Source organism: Bison bison, unplaced genomic scaffold (genome assembly GCF_000754665.1).
Source record: "Bison bison bison isolate TAMUID 2011002044 unplaced genomic scaffold, Bison_UMD1.0 scf7180017864471, whole genome shotgun sequence".
NCBI classification, from domain to species: Eukaryota; Metazoa; Chordata; class Mammalia; order Artiodactyla; family Bovidae; genus Bison; species Bison bison.
In genome coordinates this window covers 27,905,366-27,928,506 of record NW_011495032.1, presented here as the reverse complement: position 1 = coordinate 27,928,506, position 23,141 = coordinate 27,905,366, and the positions used below count along the sequence as shown (strand labels likewise).

The following is a 23,141-nucleotide window of genomic DNA, read 5'->3' as shown; positions in this document are numbered from 1 at the left end:
TCTTCCCCTCATAAATGATTGAGACACTGTTGTCTCTAGGAAACCCATATCAGATGTGTTTTATGTGTTCACGTGCGGGAAGTGGACTAAGTGGGGGCTAATAGTATAGCTCTTTAAATATTTTGACCAGACATATTTTAAGAAAATTGGACCTGAAACCAATATAACCAGCTGAGGTAAATTTACGGTCCCACTTTTAAGAACAAAACTCCCTCAGGCACCTGTTTCCTAAAGGCAAAACCAGAAAGGAAATGAACTTTTGCTTAAAGACAACTCACCTTATTTTATGAGTTATCAATTTTCTATCTGGCACAGGATTCCCTAGCTACTAAGAGGAACACCCCTCTTCAACCCCAAGCCAGCACTGAGCTGCAAGAAATGTAAAGTCTGCATTCTAGAAAATAGCTTAGTTTCCTGAAGATGAGGCAAGAATGTGGTGCTTCAGTAAGTGAAATCAGGGGAGCAGCAAAGATCTATGATAGGGACTCACCACACAGATGTCCTTGCCAATAAATGCATTAAAATCTTAGCCTGAATTACATTTTACATTACAGGATTACTGAATCTTGGATTATGATGGAAAATTCATGTTTCTTCTCTTTGGGGCAACTCTGACATGTGAATAGTCAACAACAATGGAAAGCACTTGATTTCCTTTTATCTGCTCCACTGACCCTGAAACTGAGCTTATCAACCTCTCAAAAATGAGAAAGGGCTAAATAGCATTTTTTTCTTGCTATTGATAAAGTGAGCCTTCTCAATGGGAATAGACCACAAGATAGGGGTCAAAGGTTAACAGTTGGTACTCTTAGCATGCTCTGCACTAGAAAACACAATGAATAAGAAGTATGATTTTCTTAGTACCCATGCTAGAAAATTAAAATAAGTACAAGTAATGACTTTTTAAAAACTGCAACAACTATTATTACTAATAGGCAAGGAAAAAAGTTGCACAAATCTGATGTCAGGCATGATCAAGTCAGTATCAAATACTTAGTTATAGAATAATCTCAGTCTTTCTCCAAGCTTCATCTGGTTGTGAACGCAAAGAATTTTCAGGAGAAGTATGAATATTCAATTACATATTTCAAAGTCAGACATTTATACATCTACTTCGGGTAAGTGCCAGAGTTAACATCAAAGATATGTGAAGGACTTCTTGTCTAAATGGAACATTAAGCTCCTTAAAAAGGAGAATTCAGCCCTTGCAAACTGTCATTTTTTCAGTAGATGAAACCGACCCTTTCACAGATGGGCAACATACTTTGTAACTTGCTGATGGCATAATAAAAGACACTGGCTTTTTAAAAATGAAGGGCATGTACTTTTCAAATTATAGCACCCAAATGGGTTTAACAGACTAAAATTAAGAAGGCATACAACAGCTTGACAAAAATTAGGAACAGACTATGGAAATTTGATAGCTCTAAACATCAATATTCAAATGACTTAAAAAAAAAAATCAAAAACCTCCTTGTTTAAACCATAGGGAACATATGCATTTTTAGAGTCAAAACTAGGGGTAGCACATTTTGGAATTATAAGTACCGATAAAATAAAAACATGAAGTCAATTTCTTCTCAAAATATAATAAAAATTCCCCAGAAAGGCAGATTCCATTTATATTGGGTATCTCTCCTTTGCATCAGTCAACCCCTATGCATTATAAAATAAGATTTCTCCAGTTGACTGATAGAATAACCAAATTAAACATAGACCCTGCACAAAAATAAAACAAAAGGCTTAGCATTTCTACTCACCTCTCACGTTCTTCTTTCATTTTTTCCAGTTCCTCTTCTCTCAGGCCACCCTGCTTCAGAGGACCTTTTTGCTCTGCCTTTCCACCCTTATCATCTTTCTTCTTTCCAAATCTAATGAAACATGGAGAAGATGATTGTTAATGATAAGCATGTTCTTTTTGTGGTAAGTTGTAGATATTTATGAGATGAACTCATTAAAGTACAATTCTTTACTCTAAGCAATAAAAAGTCATTTCACATACAATGGAAGTAAAAATAAGATAGTTAGAGCAGAAAAATAATACAGTTACTGAAGTCCCCTCCCACTTCTCTCTTCCTTCTTTCTTTCTACTTGGCTATTGATTGTACAGTCTGTGCAAAATCATGTGATTAAAGACTAAAAATTTCAAACAATTAATTCAGTGGTGATTAAAAGAATTGAAAAGTTGTCATTAATATATAGCTAAAACCTAATCAATCTCTTAAAGAGGCCTCCAGAATTCCAGGTGGCATCGGCATTGAAGATTAAACTCATGAGGTTATATAGTGATGGTGCTGGTAAAGGACTTTACCAAACACATAGTTCAATGTTCTAACCTTACAAATGAAGAACCAAAACCTCAGAGAGGCCTTGTTCCTTAAACAAACCCAAGTTCAAGGCAGGGCTGGGATTAGCATGTGGCTCACCTCCTACACCAAACATATATCTTTAGGCTACACTCACTCTCCATGTAGCCACATGATTCCCAATTCAGCCCTGAGTCAGTATGCTCTGAATACTTCTTGGTGCTGGGCATATGTGTAGTTAACTGGCCAGTGGTAATTTTACTTTCTGCCCCAACTTTAATGAGATAATTGACACACAACATTGTGTAAATTTACAATGTATTGATTTGATATATATTACTTTAAAAAGAATTACAGCCAAAATATTAGCTACACCCTAGCCTGGTGGGCTGCAGTCCATGGGGTCGCGAAGAGTTGGACACGACTGAGTGACTTCACTTTCACTTTTCACTTTCATGCCTTGGAGAAGGAAATGGCAACCCACTCCAGTGTTCTTGCCTGGAGAATCCCAGGGACGGGGGAGCCTGGTGGGCTGCCGTCTATGGGGTCGCACAGAGTCAGACATGACTGAAGCGACTTAGCAGCAGCAGCAGCATATCCTGTCACATAGTTAGCATTTCTTTTTTGTTGTGAGAACATTTAAGATGTGCTGTCTCAGCAACTTTTAACTGCCTGATACACTACTATCAGCTATAATCACCATGTTGTACATTAGATCCCCAAACTTGCTAATCTTACACCGGGAAGTCTGTACCCTTTGGCCAACATTTATTCATCTCCCAACCCCTGATAACCACTATTTTACTTATTTCTCTGAGTTTGATTTTTTTAGATTCCCCATAAAGTGACATCATACAGCTATGTGTTTTTCTTTCTCTGACTTATTTCACTTAGTATAGTGCCCTCAAGATTCATCCAAGTTGTCACAAATGGTAGGATTTCCTTCTTTCTCATGACTAAATAATATTCCATTGTGTGTGTGTATAAATACATACAACCATATATGTGTGTGTGTGTGTGTGTATCAAGCCTATCTTCTTTATCCATTCATCTGTTGATGAACACTTAGATTGTTTCTGTATCTTGCCTATCATGAATAATGCTGCAACAAATTTAGGAGTACAGATATCTCTGAGAAATCCTAATTTCAATTCTTTTGGATATATATCTAAAAGTGAGATTGCTGAATTATATGATAGTTCTAGTTTTAATTTCTTGAGGAACCATTCATTGTTTTCAATAGTAGCTGTACTAATTTACACTCCAAACAAGAATACACTAGAGTTCCCTGCAATTATGATAAAATAATTGGTGTTTCCTTAGCATTTTTTGGAAAATGAAACTGCCAATTTTAAATTTAAAAAAACCGCTACAATTAATTTTTGGTCTTTTATATTCTTAAAAGACAGGCATTTTTCCTAATAGATATTTTCTTTGAAAGCAGTCTCCCATAGCCTTGGTATTAACACACATGAAAAATGAAAATGACCTGATACTCTGCTGAGAACCAGGATAAAAGTCATTCTATTATGCACTACTGCTAAGTCACTTCAGTCGTGTCCGACTCTGTGCGACCCCATAGACGGCAGCCCACCAGGCTTCCCCGTCCCTGGGATTCTCCAGGCAAGAACACTGGAGTGGGTTGCCATTTCCTTCTCCAATGCATGAAAGTGAAAAGTGAAAGTGAAGTTGCTTAGTCGTGTCTGACTCTAGCAACCCCATAGACTGCAGCCTACCAGGCTCCTCCGTCCATGGGATTAGGCAAAAGTACCGGAGTGGGGTGCCATTGCCTTCTCTATTATGCACAGACTTCAGTTAAGGTAAAGACTCGTCTTAAATCTTAGGGAATCCCAGTTGTCCCTTGTTTCTTACTACCTAGCTACAAAGTTTAACTCTGTGAGTAAGCATTCATATCTTTAGCTTACTCATCCCATCTATGTATCTATGTATCCATCCATCCTTCCAGCTATATAACCTGAGGACACTTGTCAAATTACACACATGCTCGGCTGACTGCCCCTCCCCCACTCCCATCCCTGTGCCCCAGCCTTTCAACACATCCATAGAGAGTCAGAATCTCCTCCCAGGAGGACCTAAATCATAAACTTGTAAGAAACTCATTTCCTTCAGAATTTCATAGAAGTGGCCTAACATTTGTCTCTTTCTGGATTGTGTTTCAAACCAAAGCAGAGGTTGTTGGTCAAGTGGCAGCTCTGAGTATGACACGTGGAAGATGGCACTGCCAACATTCACAGTCATGGTGTCATTCAAGAACGGACTGCATCCTGCTTTCCGCAGAAGCCTCTTCCAGCTTTGACTCCTCTGTATATTTTTTCATTATAATTTCAATGAGCAAATTGTCTTTCATGAGTTTCCTGTCTCCCCACTGCCGTCTCTCTGTGTCTGCTCCTACTGCAGTGCTTTTGCTATATATCCAGTCTAGTCTGAGCACTTGGGTTGGTTGACCATCAGCTTTAATTCCGTCATTCCCGGCCTTATTTTTTTTCTCTTCTTCCTCTTTCTTGCATCCTTTTCTGAATCTATTCCTCTTTCTCACTGAAAAATGACCTGATCCCATTCATAGGAGTAAATAGAGAAGACAGAAAAAATAGACAAAATATAAGAACATTAACTTTCAGATCATTCAGATTTGTTAATATATTCATGATCTCTCTTTAACCTACAAAGCAGGAATATCTAAATAATGTGTTTCCATGAATACATTCTTTGGCTTTTTGGATCCATGAAGAAGAGTCTTAGGATCAACATTATTACTCTAAACTCCTTTATGTGACAAGTTAATACTTTAGTACATCACTTAGTAAAATAGTTTTTCCTCAAAATGTCACCAAATAAAGTAATAGTGAAGCAAAAAAAAAAAAAAAAATCAGAATTGTGGGGAGTGAGGGTAAAACAATGCCTCAGGAAGTTGATGAAGGCCAAGATTGCCAAGATCTCTATAGATTTTAGGCTTGCTTTTCTGCTACATCTCAAATATTTTCTTCTAAATTTTGAGGTTTTAAGATTTTCTGAGATGAAAGTAGTGTCATTTTTGAAGGGTAAAATGAACTTATACCCTAGTTGACTTTTAGTATCACAACTGGTATATTGTTTTTTCCTTCCTGTGGCTGAAGTATTCACTTGTACTGCAGTTTGAGAACAGCTTATTATGCTTCCATTAGAGTGAGATATGTTTGAAAAAGAAAAGGTTGAAAAAGTGAAAGTGTTAATTACTCAATCGTGTCCAACTCTGTGACCCCACAGACTGTATGTAGCCCACTAGGCTTCTGTGTCCGTGTAATTTTCCAAGTAAGGTAGCCATTACTGGAATGGATAGCCATTCCCTTCTCCAGTGGATCTTCCCAACCCATGGATGAAACTTGGGTTTCCTGCATTGCAGGCAGATTCTCTACTGTTGGAGTGACCAAGTTAGTTGTAAGTAAATTCTGCCAAGCATTTTCTTCTAAGCAAGAACCATCAATAATATTCAACTCAACCAATTTTATAAATATTATAAATGTTTTGATTTAAAGTTCATGATCATTTATTAAAGTTTCTAGTAAGAAGAGCAGAAAGCTGTGAAATTTATTTCATTAGACAGAGAGAACAGTTACCAATTATCTTATTTTGTAAAGTCTGGGTAGGTTCAAGAACAGAATTCTAAGACAATAATCTTCAAAAGGGCTCCCACATTGTTAAGATGAGGAAATTGAGACTCAGAGAAGTTAAATGCCTTTTATTTATTAACACACTGAATTCTTCTTTCCAGTATAGCAGTCAGACAACTTAATTATCAGTGGTGGCAGTGGTGGTGGTGGGAGTTGGGAGAAAAGCCTCAATTTAGTGAATATTACAGGTCCTTGTTCTCCTTTCATGCAGCCTCTTTTGGGGGTCATTTCATATCCATTCTTACTTCCACTGACATAAAGAGAGAAGAGCTGGGGAGATTCAAATACATTGATTCATCTCTCCATTAGCTATTTTTGTGAGAAAAGTCATGCAGACCTTAAATGGTTGAAATTACTGCTTTGCATTCTAAGGTTTCAAATATCCACTGCATTCCAGGCCCCCATTATCTATCACCTAGGAAATTTGAGAGTTGGTCATTCTGGGCTAGGTGCCTTAAGGAAATTGCTTATAGGTCAACCTTGCTTTATATAAAAGATATTTTCCTGAAGAATTCTGTGCAAACATATGGTTTTAATCAATGAAATCGTACTTTCCATGTACCTGGAAAGCCTGTTTAAAGAATCTTATGATGGATCTTTTCGTAAAGTGGAAAAATCACCTTTCAACATACTCTTTATGTAAATTTAGATTTTCATGAATTATAAGTTTGCTTCAAACACCTGTTCCTGTTTATTTTTACAGAGCGGTTATATGAATCAGCTTCATTGAAGACTAGCTTGCTTGCTTTCTTCTTCTTTCATTCATGCATTTGTTTTAAAAAATATTTCTTAGGCATCTCTTTTGTGTCAGACATTGTCATAAGTACTGGATGTAGGTTGATATTTTATTGGGATACAAAACCAGACACTGCCCTCATAAAATTTACATTCTGATAGAGGAGACAGTCACCAAATAAGTATCAATATATAAGTTGTGAAAAGTGCTATGCAGGGAGTTAGGAGAGAGAGTAACAGGAAAGAGACTGTTTGGGGAGGTCTTTAATGAAGAAATGACATTAAAACCATAACAATAAGGGGGACAGATTCCAGACAAGTAGAGATAGGAGATAAGCCTGTGGATGAAGGAAGGGGACATGCAGAGGACATGAGGAGCATGATGCCTGGTGCATTCCAAGCAGTGAAAGAAGGCCAGTCTCCAAAGCAAGGAGAACAGAAAGGATCTTTGTATAAGATTCAGACGGAAAGAAGGGCAAGGTCCTTGGAGTGCAGGTCTGAGAGATGCTTAGAGTTTATTATAGGAATGACAGTAGGTCATTTTTTTAGTGATTCAAAGAACAGAGACGCTAGTAAGGAAATTGGTTGATTTAAAGAATTGGTAGAGGAGCAACAAATGACTAATCAAATCATTTTAAGGAGAAGTGCTACAAAGTTATGCACATTTAAAAAAATGATGCTGGTTGCTGAAGTAACAATGTGTACCACATAAAAGCAGGAAAGCTGTCTGGGAATGGCTACAGGAGTGTGGGTGAAAGATGATGGTGGCTTGGATGACTGGAGGCTGCTGAGAAGAGAAGACAGTGATTTGGAAATGATGGGCCAATGGAGAGACAATCAGAAGTTCACTTCTAAGCACAGTTATTTTAGTGCCTTTGGGAAATCCAGATGAAAAAGCTGAGGACAAGGACTGAGCTATGGGCACTTTAACACTTAAATGTTGGATGGTATACAAAGCAGACAGAACAAGCACAGTGAGAGAGACAGGAAGAAAGTTAGGAAGATGTGGTGTAAGACATCTGAGAGAAGAGGGCTGGGAGGAGGAGTACATGGTCAACAGATGGGAATACTGTTGAGAAGTCCAGTGAGCTGACGACTTGAAAAGGTTCATTAGATTTGGCAATCTGAAGCCAGTCATCACCCTGGCAAAGTTCAAGGGTGTGACGTGAGCAGAAACCAGGTGGGAGTGATCTTAACAGTGAATGGCAGGTAAGTACAAAAGTGTGTGTCTTTGTGTGTACAAGCATTTCGAGAGGTTTGGCTGGTAGGGTGGTTTCTGGAAATGGGGTGAAATGTTGAAGATGAAGGTTTTCAATTTGGCTCATCTCCGAAGACTTTTGTTGGCTGATAAGAAGAAACGCCAGAGAGTATTTATAGATGAAAGAGAGAAGAGAATACTGCCATTTTTTTTTTTTTTAGCATGACAAAATATACTTAACATAAAATCTACTAGTTGAATCATTTTGTGAGTAACCAGTCAGTGGCATTAAGTACATCCACATTGTTGTGCAAACACTAACCACCATCTCTCCAGAACAATTTCATCATCCCAGATTGAAATTTTGTACCTATTCAACAACAACTCCCCATTTCTCCCTCCCCTAGCCCTTAGTAACCACTATTCTACTTTCTGCCTATATGAATTTGTTCTTGGTACTTTACACACTAAGTCGCTTCAGTCATGTCCGACTCTGTGTGACCCCATAGACGGCAGCCCACCAGGCTCCCCCGTCCCTGGGATTCTCCAGGCAAGAACACTGGAGTGGGTTGCCATTTCCTTCTCCAGTGCAGGAAAGTGAAAAGTGAAAGTGAAGTCGCTCAGTCGTGTCCGACTCTTAGCGACCCCATGGACTGCAGCCCATCAGGCTCCTCCGTCCATGGGACTTTCCAGGCAAGAGCACTGGAGTGGGGTGCCATGTACTTTATATAAATGTAATCAAACAATACTTGTCCCTTGGCTTCTGGCTTATTTCACTTAACAGTATGTCTTCAAGGTTCATCGATTTTGTAACATGTATCAGAATTTCCTTCTTTTTTAAAAGGCTGGAAAATATTCCATTGTATGTAGAGTACTGTATTTGTTTATCCATTATCTGTCAATGGACACTGGTGTTGTCTCCACCATTTTCCTCTCCTGATTAATGTTGCTATGGATTTTGGTATAGGAGAACAAAGTTCTTGATAATGGCAAGAAACTCAGAAAAAGTAGCAGCTAGGAGATAAAACTTCACAGAACTGATAAAAGGGAAGTGGAGGTGTTCCTGGGTAATTTATCCGTTAATGTGATGCAACACATATAAGAAAAATGACTCCTATCCATAAAATGAGATTTCTTGGTATAAATTAATAAATCAAAGGAAATAGAATATCCAAGGTGGAAAAGAACCTCATGGAGGGTTGTAGAAAAATACTGAAACAGACCTCACCTGTATTCCTATTTGGCTTATGTAGGGAAGGGGTTTCCCTGGTGGCTCAGTGGTAAAGACCCAGCCTGCAAGGCAGGAGACATGGGTTCGATCCCTGGGTTGGGAAGATCCCCTGGAGGAGGGCATGGCAACCCACTACAGTATTCTTGCCTGGAGAATCCCATGGACAGAGGAACCTGGCGGGCTACAGTCCATAGGGTCACAAAGATCAAACATGACTGAAGCAACTGAGTACGCAAGCATGTGCTATGCAGGGAAGTCCTAAATAACTATCTGGGGAAGTCGAATTTAATAATGGTTCATTCAGTCATTCAAACATTTACTGTGTAGCCATTACATATCATATGGGTTAGGCACATGGCATTCAACCACTAATAAGGTGAGTTGTTAGGTAGATCTCTAACTCCTCCATCCAACTAATTAAATAAGGTTCCAGTATCCTATTGGTTTCCATACTGGAAAGATTTTAACCCAATTCTTAGTATTGGTTCCCTAATTTCTCAGCAAATATTTTCTTGTTTCTATTTCTTTCCTTGAGCTTTCTAGATAAAGATGACTTTCAAATCCTCCCCAGATTCCTACGCACCCTAATAATCCAAATTCACAAATTTATAGCTCTATCTCTGACTGTTTCTACCTCCAGTCTCATATTTCATTCACTTTTTCATTCTGCTAAGTCGTATGGGTCTACAATTTTCTTCCTTGATCCCATTGGGCAATTTATGTAGGTATTAGCGACCACTCTTCTTTCTCTTGGCACAGACTATATGAAAACAATCCTGAACGATGGCTTAGGAGAACTAAAAAGTCAGGCAAGGGAAAAGTTCAGACACTCTTATTCCAAATTAGTGGTGAGCTATGAATTCAAGGAGAGGTGAAAATTTGAAACCTAATGTATTTCTCCTACAATTAAGAAATACCTTTGGACATCATTGATGCATTTGGAAAAGGCTATAAGACCCAGTCATCAATAATATTAAAAATCTATGGAATGGAGTCAGATATGAAAATGCACAAACCTCACAGTCGTAGTATTTTCTGGACTCAGATAATGTTTCATTCTCCCTATAACTAGTTTACTTTTAAATTACACATGATATTGCCTTATCATGGTGTAAATTATATAGCTTGAAAGAGCTTAAGCAAAATATGGGAGCAGAGAAGTTCACAGACCTTTGACTATGTCTCTATAGTTTATTCTGAAATTCACCCATAAAAGGTTTCTGTTGTCTGATATATTCCAAATTGGGTTCTGAATTAGCATATGCATATGCTTACAAAATTAACATCCATGGATTGCAATCTCATATGATTTCTCTGCACTTCTAAAATGTATGTCACAAATGTCTTTACTTGTTTACCTTAGATGGTTCCCATCGTACCTAAGAATTAGTGAATTTGATAAAAATACAATGAAAATTGACCAAATAGAGAGATTTCTCCCTCCTTTGGGGGGGTACCTAAGGCCATTGCCTACTTTTATGTTAATGCTGATAGAAGAAAGTACACATATGTGTTTACTGTAAACCAGTCTTAGTGAAGAAAGAAAAAGATATTCTCATTTTATTTTTAGTGTTCCACAGTATGTATTATTGTCATGGTTAATGCCTGTGATTTTTCAGGAGGGAGGTGGAATGCTCTAAAACTCCCTATGCTTTCCCCAGCAGAGGGCTGTACTTTAAACTCTGTAGGTTCACCCTGTAGTTCACAAAAGGAGTTAGGGACTTGCTTTATAGGAGGTGTTCACAAGCAGAAACTGAGTGGTTTGATGATTCAGTAACTGAAGGAAAACTCAGGCTAAAAAATTTTTCTTGTTAACACTAACTGAATCAAGGAGTCAAAACTAAAAAAAAAAAAAAAAAAAAAAAAAAAAAAAAGATTTCCAAGTAAAATTTTAATATTGTTTAGACATTTATTTTGGAGGCATTTACATATTTTCAAGATGAACACAAGCTGTATGAAAACAACAAACAGGTGTAACTCCACTGATATATCTACTACTTCCTTTGAAATCAACTTTTCCATCCCTCCTCCCCCTTAAAACAGCTACTTTGCTCATTCCCAGGATGTGATTCCTAAACGGGTGGTCATGACGACCCTTCATTCCAAAGTGAGGAATCTTCAGACCTCAGATGTGTTGATGTTTGTTTTTAGGATTGAAAAGCAGGGAGGTCCTAGAATATTCTAAGATTTCTGTCTAAGTGGATGAAACATCTGGTAGAGTCTTCAGCAGTTCTCTGGCTCAATTCAGCAGCTGGGAATCTTTGAACTATTGATACTTTGCTTTCCCAGACTGAGGAGCTAAGAAAACACAATGGGTTTGGAAACACCAACTATATTCAGAATAATTCTAGAGGGTCCAGAAAGCAAAGCAAAATGTGTATCACCAATAACCCGTCTTCCTAGAAATAAACACACAAACCAGGGACAAAGGCCTCTAGGAGACAAGACTTGTGAGAACCAGTGAAGGAGTTGGTGAGCCATTGGACAGTTAACTTTTGCAGAACCCTTTTGTAGCAACTGAAAACTGAGATTATTAAAGCAGAGCTTGGTTAACAAAAAAGGAAAAAAAAATATGAAAAAGGGGCCAGAAATTAAAATTAAATGAAAATAAGCATAAATGAGTGAGGAAGAAAGATAAAGATACTAATAAGGTATGATTTTCAGATCCACACGGGGACTATAAAAAGCTTATTAACTGTCATGACCACATTGGGTTTTAAGTTATTCCATTCCTCTGCTTTCCAGAAGACGAAACACTCTTCAGGAGCACACTGAACTTTGATTAATTGCTTTCATACGCGCTCACGGGCTTTAAGACATTGCAGGCAAGAGCCTTAGTGATTCAGACTTAAATGCTTCTGATTTCTGGGAACCATATTTAACAGGAGCATTAAAGAAATAGATCTTTTTGCATTTTTATGTTTTCTTAATAGTTAGAAAGGCTTTTCTTTTATTAAATGTTTACTTATTTCAAAGCAGCAGAATATGTGGCTTCTTCCTTTTTATTTTTATTACTTTTAAGTGGATCTTTAAATGTCTCTGAAGGCTGCTTGAGTGCAACTGATTGTCTGCATAAAACCCTAATATGGATCCAAAGAGACCACACGGCTAGAATTCAGACTTCGGCCAACAGCCAGATAACGCTTTCTCATCTGGGTGCCCATGGTATCCTCTTTCTCCTCCTTTCTTCATTTTCTCTCTCTCCTCTGTCCCAGAAACCTAAAATCTAGGCAAAGAAAGTGTTCTGAGAACACATCATATCTCATGTCCTAATTTCTACCAACTACGGGCGATTTCCCAGCTCCCGTGGCCTTCCTGAGGTCAACCTGTTGGGGCTCACTCCAGACTGACCACGGACTCATCCTGCAGAAGGAAATCTCCCTCCACAGGAAATATCTCTGAGGTCCATTCACTGGCAGGTGTGGGTCATTTCGGCAAACTGCCTGGGAAGGGAAACACTGACTCACATCCATGAAAAGAAATGCAGGGAGGGCTAACTAAAAGCTCCATGGAAATGGGAGGTCTCACTTAGAGTCACTAATAAAATGTCAGATACAACTTATTCAATGTCACAAATTCACATCCATGTACTCTGTATAAAGTCCATTATCAGAAAGAATTGATGATGGTGCCTAACTCATTACATGGAAAGAACAAAAGGACAAGAGTATTAAGAAATAACTGTGGGATTTTTTTGTTTGTTTGGTTTGATTCGGGTGTTTTTTTTTTTTTTTTCCTCCTGGCACAGTGACTATGCAAAGGACCATTTTAAAGGAAATCCAGGGTGTTACTGCTCCATATTCAGAAGTTAAGAGAAACAAGTCAAATTTCATCTGCACTAAACAAGAATTAAATAAATAAAATAAAACTGAGTGCCATACCCAGTCTAATGGGAGTGAAACTTATCTTTATAAATCTGATTAAACAAAAAAAAAATTATCACTTCTTTGATGCTCAAATTAGCATCTTTTCTCTAGCATACTGAATTAATTAGTGGAGTGACAAAAGACTTAGTTCATGTAGGATCAAAGCTGAAATCATATTTATCTGAAATTTAAAATTAAGAACACACAGCTTTATTCCTCTATAGCTCGTGTACTCTTTTTCATGTTCTCTATATTCTAAACCTTCTGTGTGTCACATGAAGTATAACTAGGACTTTTTTTCTTTTCACAATCTTCTTTTTAATGTATAAAATTTTCACTGAAAAGACAATGAGAACATCACAGAATTTCTTTTTCTTCCTGGGGGTGGGAAACTTTTTCATTGTGCCATAAAAATTTAAATTATGTCACTTTTTTTTTGTCAAGCATTTATTGTACAAATACAAAAGAAGCAAAATAATTAATGCACGATGGAGCTGGTAAGAGAGCCTTAAATAATAGAAAGGAGTTATTATATCAATTCTTAATAAGTGATACTAAGTTTGAAACTGTTTTTAAAAGGTAGAAGCTCTCTTAACTTTGGACTTTTTTTCTTCCCTTTTTCTGTAGCAGAGAAAGCAATTTTGAAAAAGGGAGAATTGTTGAGGGTTAATTTCTAGGTTGTCTTAATTCATTAGAATGAATATTTCATGTTTTTTTTTTTTAATGTGCATAACATTTTCACTAAACAAAACTAACCTGGATGGGCATGTTTATCTTTAGCCAAGATAGGATGCAGAGTAGACTCAGGGAGGGGATCCCTAGGCGTGGAGGGCTTGTGCTGAAGTGAGCAGTGGTACTGGGGGTAGGGCACTGCTTTAACTATTGCTTAAAATGGTTTCTCAAGGGCTCCTCAAGGGCTAGGGCTAAGGCTAGGCCCTTCTGTGTTTCTCTTATTTATGTATACATGCCATCAAGCATCCACTCAGCAAATGCTTGTTCAGCACCAACTCTGAGCCAGATCCTCTAGTGGATGTTAAGGAATACAAGTCGATTCATCAAATATGGTCTCATTCTTCATGCCTGATGCATTGCAAAAATTCAACAACCGCTGCTGAGCTGAATTAAAGGTCAGGATTTCAGGAATTATGTCAATTGTACCCATTTTTCATAGCCTCTATTCTAGAAGAAGGGCCCCATGCTAAGTCGCTTCAGTCGTGTCTGACTCTGTGTGACCCCATAGATGGCAGCCCACCAGGCTCCCCCGTCCCTGGGATTCTCAAGGCAAGAACATTGGAGTGGGTTGCCATTTCCTTCTCCAATGCATGAAAGTGAAGAGTGAAAGTGAAGTCGCTCAGTCGTGTCTGACTCTTAGCGACCCCATGGACTGCAGCCCACCAGGCTCCTACGTCCATGGGATTTTCCAGGCAAGAGTTCTGGAGTGGGGTGCCATTGTCCCTCATAACTCAGCATGTTATCGCTCCATAAAGCTCCAACATGGAAGATGCTCTCCCGATGAATGCACAAATCACCCAAATAGCCTAATTTAGGTGTGATGACTTATAAGCCAGTCACAGCCTTGGATGTCTGCAGGCACAGTGAGACCAAAGAGGTGACAGTTACTCACCTGGTCAAGGTAATGAATACCTGGCTCTCGAGGGCCACGGGGGCCCTGAGTCACCTTGGGTTTCTATCTCACGATGACTAGTTCTTTCATGTTATGCAAACACTCTATTTTCAAATACCAGGCTAAACCCTAAAATAAAATTTAAACCCAAAGGTGTCATTAGAGGTGGTTAATCTCCAAGATGTCATCTAGAAAAAACATGATGTCTATCTTGTACTTAGGCTTTTAATTTCAGAGTTTCAGAAATGTTGACCTCTTTAATCTTAGGTTTCAAATAAAGATATATGTTAGGGAGTTACTGGGTTCTCTTGACACAACCCATCTTTGTCATTAGTTCACTCTGTCCTTAAACAGACTTTCAAATGACAATACCTCTGTCTGTAACTTTCTCTCTAGAAGAGTTCTTTTGGAAAAAAAAAAAATAACTTAAAAAATCTGAGCCTTCACTTTGTAAGGCAAGGGATCAGTATTTTTATGTTAGATTTAAAGTTAGCATCCCTCTTTATTCTCTAAGTCCCTTAACAGTAGACCATAAAACTGAACTGATTCTCAACTATAAATAGGCTAGGAGGAAAAAATATACCTATGCTAAATATCTCAAGTGAAATTCTACATCACACTCTGACTCTCCCAGAAAAGTCACAAGTCTCTGAGATGTTTCAAACCTGTGTTGCCTGCAAGTGTCTGCACTTTTTCTTAAAATGTCTAAAAACTCCCTTTCCTTAGCTTTTCTCAATTTTTAAAACTTGGAACCCATAAATAATATGGGGTTGCCAACAATAAAAAGAGGAGTAATAATTTATTATTTTAAATAGAGTTGCTGTTTATTCACTGAAGTGCACAGGGGATATTATAGGCATCTTCCAGGTCGAGCACACCTTATACCAAAAGAAATCGGGCAAGGTGACAGTCACTACAGAGCCATCAATCAATAATGTTTCCCTTTGTTCAGAGGGACCTGGACAAAAAACCCATAGGAATAGGTTTCCCATTTTAATACAGCTTTATATGAATGAATATAATCTCCTTCTCCAGCAATTTAATATCACTAAAGAAAATATATCCATGCTTACACAACAAGAACAATGTGATTTCTGACAAGGTTTTCTAATCGCTTGTAATTCAGAAAGAGCTATTATTAGTAACATACAATCACAAAATAGGTTTCACCTGGAAATTCATAGTAGCTTAGCCCAGTGATTTACAGTTTGACCAAAGAAATCAGAAATTGATTTATAATCTGTCCAAAGCATCAGGCCCTTATTTGCTTGCCCACTAGACTGTGAAACCACTCTTCTGCCATGCGAGTATATTTGCTTGTTCCTCTCTTTGCTGTACCAATGGCTAATTTTTCCTTTCTTCAATGCCACAGATGAATAATTCCCATAAATTCCTAATACAGCTCAAAATGGCTGCCAGTATTCTCACAGAATAATCAATCAATGCTAAAAATTTCGTGTACATATAATTAAAGGCATCAACCTATAAAGTACACGATGAGATAAATGAAAGGTTTGAACCTGTAAGCAGAACATACGACGTGGGATTTTTGACAAACATTTCTTTAAAAAACGTAGGCTATTCAATTAAGTGAATTGACCTGAAGGTGTTTCCTTATCTTTGGGGCTATTTTAAAATATCAGATCAATTTTGGATCATATGACATAGAAGGAGTGATACTGGAAACCTCACTTTTGCCCAGCTCTGCATGTACTCAGCTGACAGAGGTATCATATACTCTGCTCAGTGTACTGGCAGCCTGTGCCACTGCGGCTCTGGACGGTGGTACAAGGTGCACCAGTAGCATCACTCAAAAGATGGCTGAGCTGGCTCAGGAGCATCACTCACTGATCTGGCATCACTCAGCGCAACTGCAACCTGTATTTGACTTTGGGTTTAATGCCTCTGGCCTCCCCAGATTTGGTATTTCTAAACATCACCACCTAATATTAAAGTGACTTCTGATAACTAATCTTTTTTACAAACATTACAGTTATATTTGATTCTGCAGAAACCCACAGTATTTGTGTTTTTCATTTTGGAAGGTTATTCGGAAACCCAAGCCAATATATTATTATTTCAAGTGTGACTAAGCTGTTGTCATTCATTTTATACCAACCCTAACATTCTTTAGGACCCATTCTACAGAGAGCTATAGATTCTCTGGTCCAGCCCATCCGGCGGTGGAAGAATCAGTTTGGATAAAAGAACAGTAAAATATTACCGTTAACTCAGTTCTATAAATGTAGTATTTGAGTGAGTTAGTAAGAAAGAAAAGAAAGAAGAACTAGAAAAATTTATAGTTTGGTTAGGAAAGCTTGAGCTTAACATGTTTAATCTAAATTTGGCAAGTTAGGGGGAGGAAAGATAGTTTTAAATGGGCCACATTAATGTACCCCCAGTCAGGAGATTAACAAATAATAATCCCAAAGAAATTTGTCAACAACTTGCATCTAAAATAATAATTATTTAATAAGGGAGCAAATTTTTCAGGGGATTCATAGATGCTTTAAGATGTAAAATGCCATTAAAATCCTATCGTGTAATATATAAAACCATGGCTTATGCATTTATTTGTTTACTGAATTTACAGTGGATTTCCTTGTGAAAGGTGTATATTACATATTGGTTTTATGCAAATACTAATAGATTTCAAAAATAAGTTTGTTCAGTAAGTGCTTTTGAAATATTTATCTATTTATGAAAAATATTCCAGTTGCATTTTTAAAGAGCTTTGTAGGCAAAGTGTTCTTGCTGGTTTAAAAACTGTAGTTACAGAAACTCTCTTGGGGTGGAAGGCTCTTTGATATCATATTTATCTAATCCTGCTTAGAGCTCAGAAAGTCAAGTGACATGCCTAAGGCCATACTGGCAGTTAGAACCAGAGACTTGACCCCCTCAATTCAGTACAAAGTTCTTTCTATCTTGCTATGATCCCCAATTGTTTGTACAGATGTTATGAATTATTCACCAAAATTATGAATTCTAAAAAGGAACCCAACTCAATAAAAACTTAGTTTTTTTTTAAATGAATTCCAATTGCCCAGAAATGCAATTAACTCTAATGACAAAGTCCAATTTAGTGACTACTTGGCCAAATATAACATGCCAACCAATATGAGGACTTGATAACTTTCTCATTATCTTAAGCTCCCTTGTTCACTGACATCCTCACCCTTGTACACAGACAGACTCTTAATATATGCCAGCTGATTTGATCAGGTTGCTAAGAAACAATTACTCAATTATTTAGCTCAGTTGGTTAGAACACTGTGGTAATGGGGTCAAGGTCATGGGTTGGCTCCCCTGTGTGGGCCAGTTAACTTGGACCTAGTCCATAACCACAGACTCTACTTCTAACTCAGATGGTCTTACAAATACATGCCAGTGGTCAAAAGGGCACTTGCCAAGAATGTGTGGACAGAGCAGCATAAATCCATCACTTCTCCCAGAAAAACAGCTCAATGCCAGTTTTGTTGAACATATGTGGGTTAATAGTAACATTTTCACAGGTGAAAGACAGAACGTGGTTCCAGATTTTATACTACTACTGAACTGCAAACCTAGCATATTAAAAGAAATTTTTAGAAAACAGGAAAGTCTATGGTAAAACTTAAGTTTAAGGAAGTATTTGAGATTTGCAGGGAGTGTTTTAAACATGAGCCAGTGATTTCTACCAGATTTTAAAAAGTTACCAAATTTGGTCTATGTTTGTAAAATATCTTGATTTTTAAATACTGACTCTTAAAAAAATTAGCCTGAGGTTCAAACATAAGGTATCTTTGAGCCAAATTTAACAGTAGCATCCCAGTTTGAAAACACTGGTATATCTAAGTACCTATATATTTATATCTATCTACGTATGTATTTTAATGGTTGTGGCGACCTTTGGTTCAGTTCAGTCACTCAGTCGTGTCCGACTCTTTGCGACCCCATGGACTGCAGCACGCCAGGCCTCCCTGTCCATCACCAACTCCTGGAGTTTACTTAAACTCATGTCCATTGAGTTGGTGATGCCATCCAACCATCTCATCCTCTGTTATCCCCTTCTCCTCCTGCCCTCAATCTTTCCCAGCATCAGGGTCTTTTCAAAGGAGTCAGCTCTATGCATGAGGTGGCCAAAGTATTGGAGTTTCAGCTTCAACATCAGTCCTTCCAATGAACACCCAGGACTTATCTCCTTTAGGATGGACTGGTTGGATCTCCTTGCAGTCCAAGGGACTCTCAAGAGTCTTCTCCAACACCACAGTTCAAAAGCATCATTTCTTTGGCACTCAGCTTTCTTTATAGTCCACCTCTCACACCCATACATGACTACTGGAAAAAGCATAGCCTTGACTAGATGGACCTTACCTTAAATAAATATAATTCATTGAGCTTTTCATTGATTGAGACCCATTGATCAGCTTTCAACTAATATTGGACCAAGGTAGTCAGAACTGATATACACAAAACAAAGATGTGATACTTTTCCATGGTTGGTACCATTATTTGATTAAGAGAGAATACCATGGACTTGAATTTTTGGCAGTAATTTTGTAGATGAGGTAGGATCACCCAGACTCCCAAAACTCAGCCAAGTATTTTTTTTTTTTTTTGAATAGTAAACACATGAATTAACAATGCTTCTTCAAGAAAGCCCTCTACAGGAAGTTACAAATCAGCAGAACTAGAACAGTAAATTCTGTATAACAACACAGTTTTGCAGTTTAGACCTTGTACTCAAAGTTTTTAAAAAAAGCTAAAATAAAACTTTTTTTTTCAAGATTTCAAGAATGATCTTTTCAAAATCAGTTAAACCCTTTGCTTCCTAAAGCAGCAAACAGAAAGGGGAAAATATATTCTCATTTGTCACCAATGAAGGCCACAGGGCTTTAGGAAAGGAAGGCACATTAAGTATAAACAGTATTAGGAAAACATACTGCATATATTTATTAGCACTAGTGATTTTCTAGCTGATTAACTGATATATGAAAACTTAATGAATTCCTGTAAACTAGTTAAATTATCTGTCTCACAGATAGCATGGACTAGTCAGATTTCTTACATTATCAATAAACTAAAAACTCCTATCTAGAAGTTCTAGAAGTTCACAGATTCCTAAAAGACGACCCATGTGTGTCTATCCCTGGATAGACAGTTACAAATATCTGTTTTATTGCAATTAAGATTTTCTTGGTGCCACAAATGAATGCTATGCTTTGTATTGATAGTGAAGAACACCTAGGTAGCTTCAAGAGACAACAGAGTTGGGAGGCTGATATTTTCTGAGTAGAAATACATTCTTTTAGGTAGACTTTAAGGACTGACCGTAAGTCTATCATAAGTTTAGTCAAAGCTATGGTTTTCCATATGTATGGATGTGAGAGTTGGACTATAAAGCTGAATGCCAAAGGATTGATGCTTTTGAACCATGGTGTTGGAGAAGACTCTTGAGAGTCTGTTGGACTGCAAGGAGATCCAACCAGTCTATCCTAAAGGAAATTAGTCCTGAATATTCATTGGAACGGCTGATGCTGAAGCTGAAGCTCCAATACTTTGGCCACCTCATGCAAAGAACTGACTCATTGGAAAAGACCCTGATGCTGGGAAAGATTGAAGGCAGGAGGAGAAGGGTACGACAGAGGATGAGGTGGTTGTAATGGTATCACTGACTTGACGGACATGATTTTGAGTAAGCTCTGGGAGTTGGTGCTGGACAGGGAAGCCTGGCATGCTGCAGTCCATGGGGTCACAAAGAGTTGGACACTACTGAGTGACTGAACTGTATTGACATCTATCATTGAATCAACAAGTACTAAGCATTAAAAGGAAATCTAAAATATGTCAAAGTTGTTGATACATAATCCCTACTTTCATCTATTTTACTAGAGTGCAATCAATTCTCAATGACACAGAGGCTTTTTATCTACTATGTAGATTACCCATAACATGTGCTTCCCCTTTTCCTCTGCCTTTCCATTTTTATAGTCACCTGAGGACTCATTAGTGCTTCTACCAGAGGATGAGTAAAGGAAGGGAAAGGATATAAAACTTAAAAGGAGTCAATTTTCCTGCCTTTAAGTAGCTGGGGGAAGAAGACATAGCTATTACAAGGCTTGTACATTATGTATTTCTATTGTCCATATTCTCCTTGTTAATCTTACCGAAAATAATTAAGGACTGGTTCTAACACTCCTTGGAATGTTAAAATGACTGATGATTGTAGGAAATAATCATAGTAAACAAAATGAAGTGATGTAAATTCAGTACTAAGGAAAGATGAAAAACATACTTTCAAAGTCAGTTTCAGAGTCCCTAGAAGCATCAACCCACTGGGTAAATTTATGAATGTAAACATTAGCTGCATGGACAAGGATCACAAATTGTATCATAAGAAGGAGGTACAATATCCACATGATGGAATACTACTCACACAATGATACAGATGAATTTGAAAAGCATTTTGCTAAATGAAAGAAGCCAGATCCAAAAGTATTGTCTGATTTTATTTATGACATACTGGAAAAGGCAAAACTATAGAGATAGAAAACAGATCAGTGATTGTCAGGAGTAGAGGGCTGAAGATATGAATCTGTTGCATATTATGACCATGGATATGTGACTCTCTGCACTTGCCAAAACTGCTAGAACTGCGTACAACAAAGAGTAAATTTTACTGTATGTATTTTAAAAACAACCAACCAAGATATGGGGGGAACTCCAAATAAGAATACAACTATAACATGTAAACCTAGTTATATTGTAAAATATTAGCATAACCACATTGAAGGACTTGGGGGATAAAGGAATTAACCCAAGTAACACTGGAAAAAAATACTTTGACAGGATACTATAGGGATAAAGACAAAAAGCATTGTACACACCAAAAAGGACCTATTGTATAACAAATGGAACTCCGCTCAACATTCTGTAATAACCTAAATGGGAAAAGAATTTGAAAAAAAAGATACATGTATATGTTAAAATATTGTACATAAACACTATACTCTGATTAGTACAGGGACTGATGTTCAGTCACTCAGTTGTGTCTGACTCTTTACTACCTCATGGACTACAGCATACTTCATGGCTTCCCTGTCCTTCACTGTCCCCTGGAGTATCCTCAAACCCATGTCCATTGAGTCAATGATGCCATCCAACCATCTCATCCTCTTTGACCCCTTCTCTTCTGGCCTTCCATCTTTCCCAGGATCAGGGTCTTTTCCAATAAATTGGTTCTTGGCATCAGGTGGCCAAAGTATTGGAGCTTCGGTTTCAGTCCTTCTTTATGGTTCACCTCTCACATCCATACATGACTACTGGAAAAACCATAGCTTTGACTAGATGGACTTTTGTCGGCAAAGTGATCCTCTGCTTTTTAATATGCTGTCTAGGTCTGTCACAGCTTTTCTTCCAAGGAGAAAGCATCTTTTAATTTCATGGCTACAGTCACTGTCCACAGTGATTTTGGAGCCCAAGAAGATAAAAGTTTGTTACTGTTTCCATTTTCCCCCCATCTATTTGCCATGAAGTAATGGGACTACATGCCATGATCTTAGTTTTTTGAATGTTCAGTTTTAAGCCAGCTTTTTTACAAGGGTTCAATTCAGTTCAGTCGCTCAGTCATGTTCAACTCTGTGACCACATGAACCACAGCACGCCAGGCCTCCCTGTCCATCACCAACTCCCAGAGTTCACCCAAACCCATGTCCATTGAGTCGGTGATGCCATCCAACCATCTCATCCTCTGTCATCCCCTTCTCCTCCTACCCTCAATCTTTCCCAGCATCAGGGTCTTCTCAAATGAGTCAGCTCTTCACATCAGGTGGCCAAAGTATTGGAGTTTCAGCTTCAACATCAGCCCTTCCAATGAACACCCAGGACTGATCTCCTTTAGGATGGACTGGTTGGATCTCCTTGCAGTCCAAGGGACTCTCAAGAGTCTTCTCCAACACCACAGTTCAAAAGCATCAATTCTTCGGCACTCAGCTTTCTTCACAGTCCAACTCTCACATCCATACATGACTACTGGAAAAACCATGGCCTTGATTAGACGGACCTTTGTTGGTAAAGTAATGTCTCTGCTTTTTAATATGCTGTCTAGGTTGGTCATAACTTTCCTTCCCAGGAGTAAGTGTCTTTTAATTTCATGGCTGCAGTACCAGCTGTAGTGATTTTGGACCCCAGAAAAATAAAGTCAGCCACTGTTTGCACTGTTTCCCCATCTATTTCCCATGAAGTGATGGGACTGGATGCCATGATCTTAGTTTTCTGAATGTTGAGCTTTAAGTCAATTTTTTCTTTCTCCTCTTTCACTTTCATCAAGAGGCTTTTGAGTTCCTCTTCACTTTTCTGCCATAAGGGTGCTGTCATCTGCATATCTGAAGTTATTGATATTTCTCCCAGCAATCTTGATTCCCGCTTGTGCTTCTTCCAGTCCAGCATTTCTCATGATGTACTCTGCATATAAGTTAAATAAGCAGGGTGACAATATACAGCCTTGACATACTCCTTCTCCTATTTGGAACCAG

At 38.0% G+C, this 23,141-nt stretch overlaps 1 protein-coding gene across 2 annotated transcripts in view; it reads right to left on the bottom strand.

The window, feature by feature from the left end:
• The window catches only part of PARD3B (par-3 family cell polarity regulator beta), a 1,088,076-nt gene that overhangs the window by 224,136 nt on the left and 840,799 nt on the right, over nucleotides 1-23,141 (bottom strand). For both annotated transcript variants that reach the window (XM_010861024.1, XM_010861023.1), the window contains one exon: nucleotides 1,761-1,871. In XM_010861024.1, coding sequence (XP_010859326.1) covers nucleotides 1,761-1,871 — 111 coding nt within the window. The remainder of the gene's footprint in view (nucleotides 1-1,760; nucleotides 1,872-23,141) is intronic.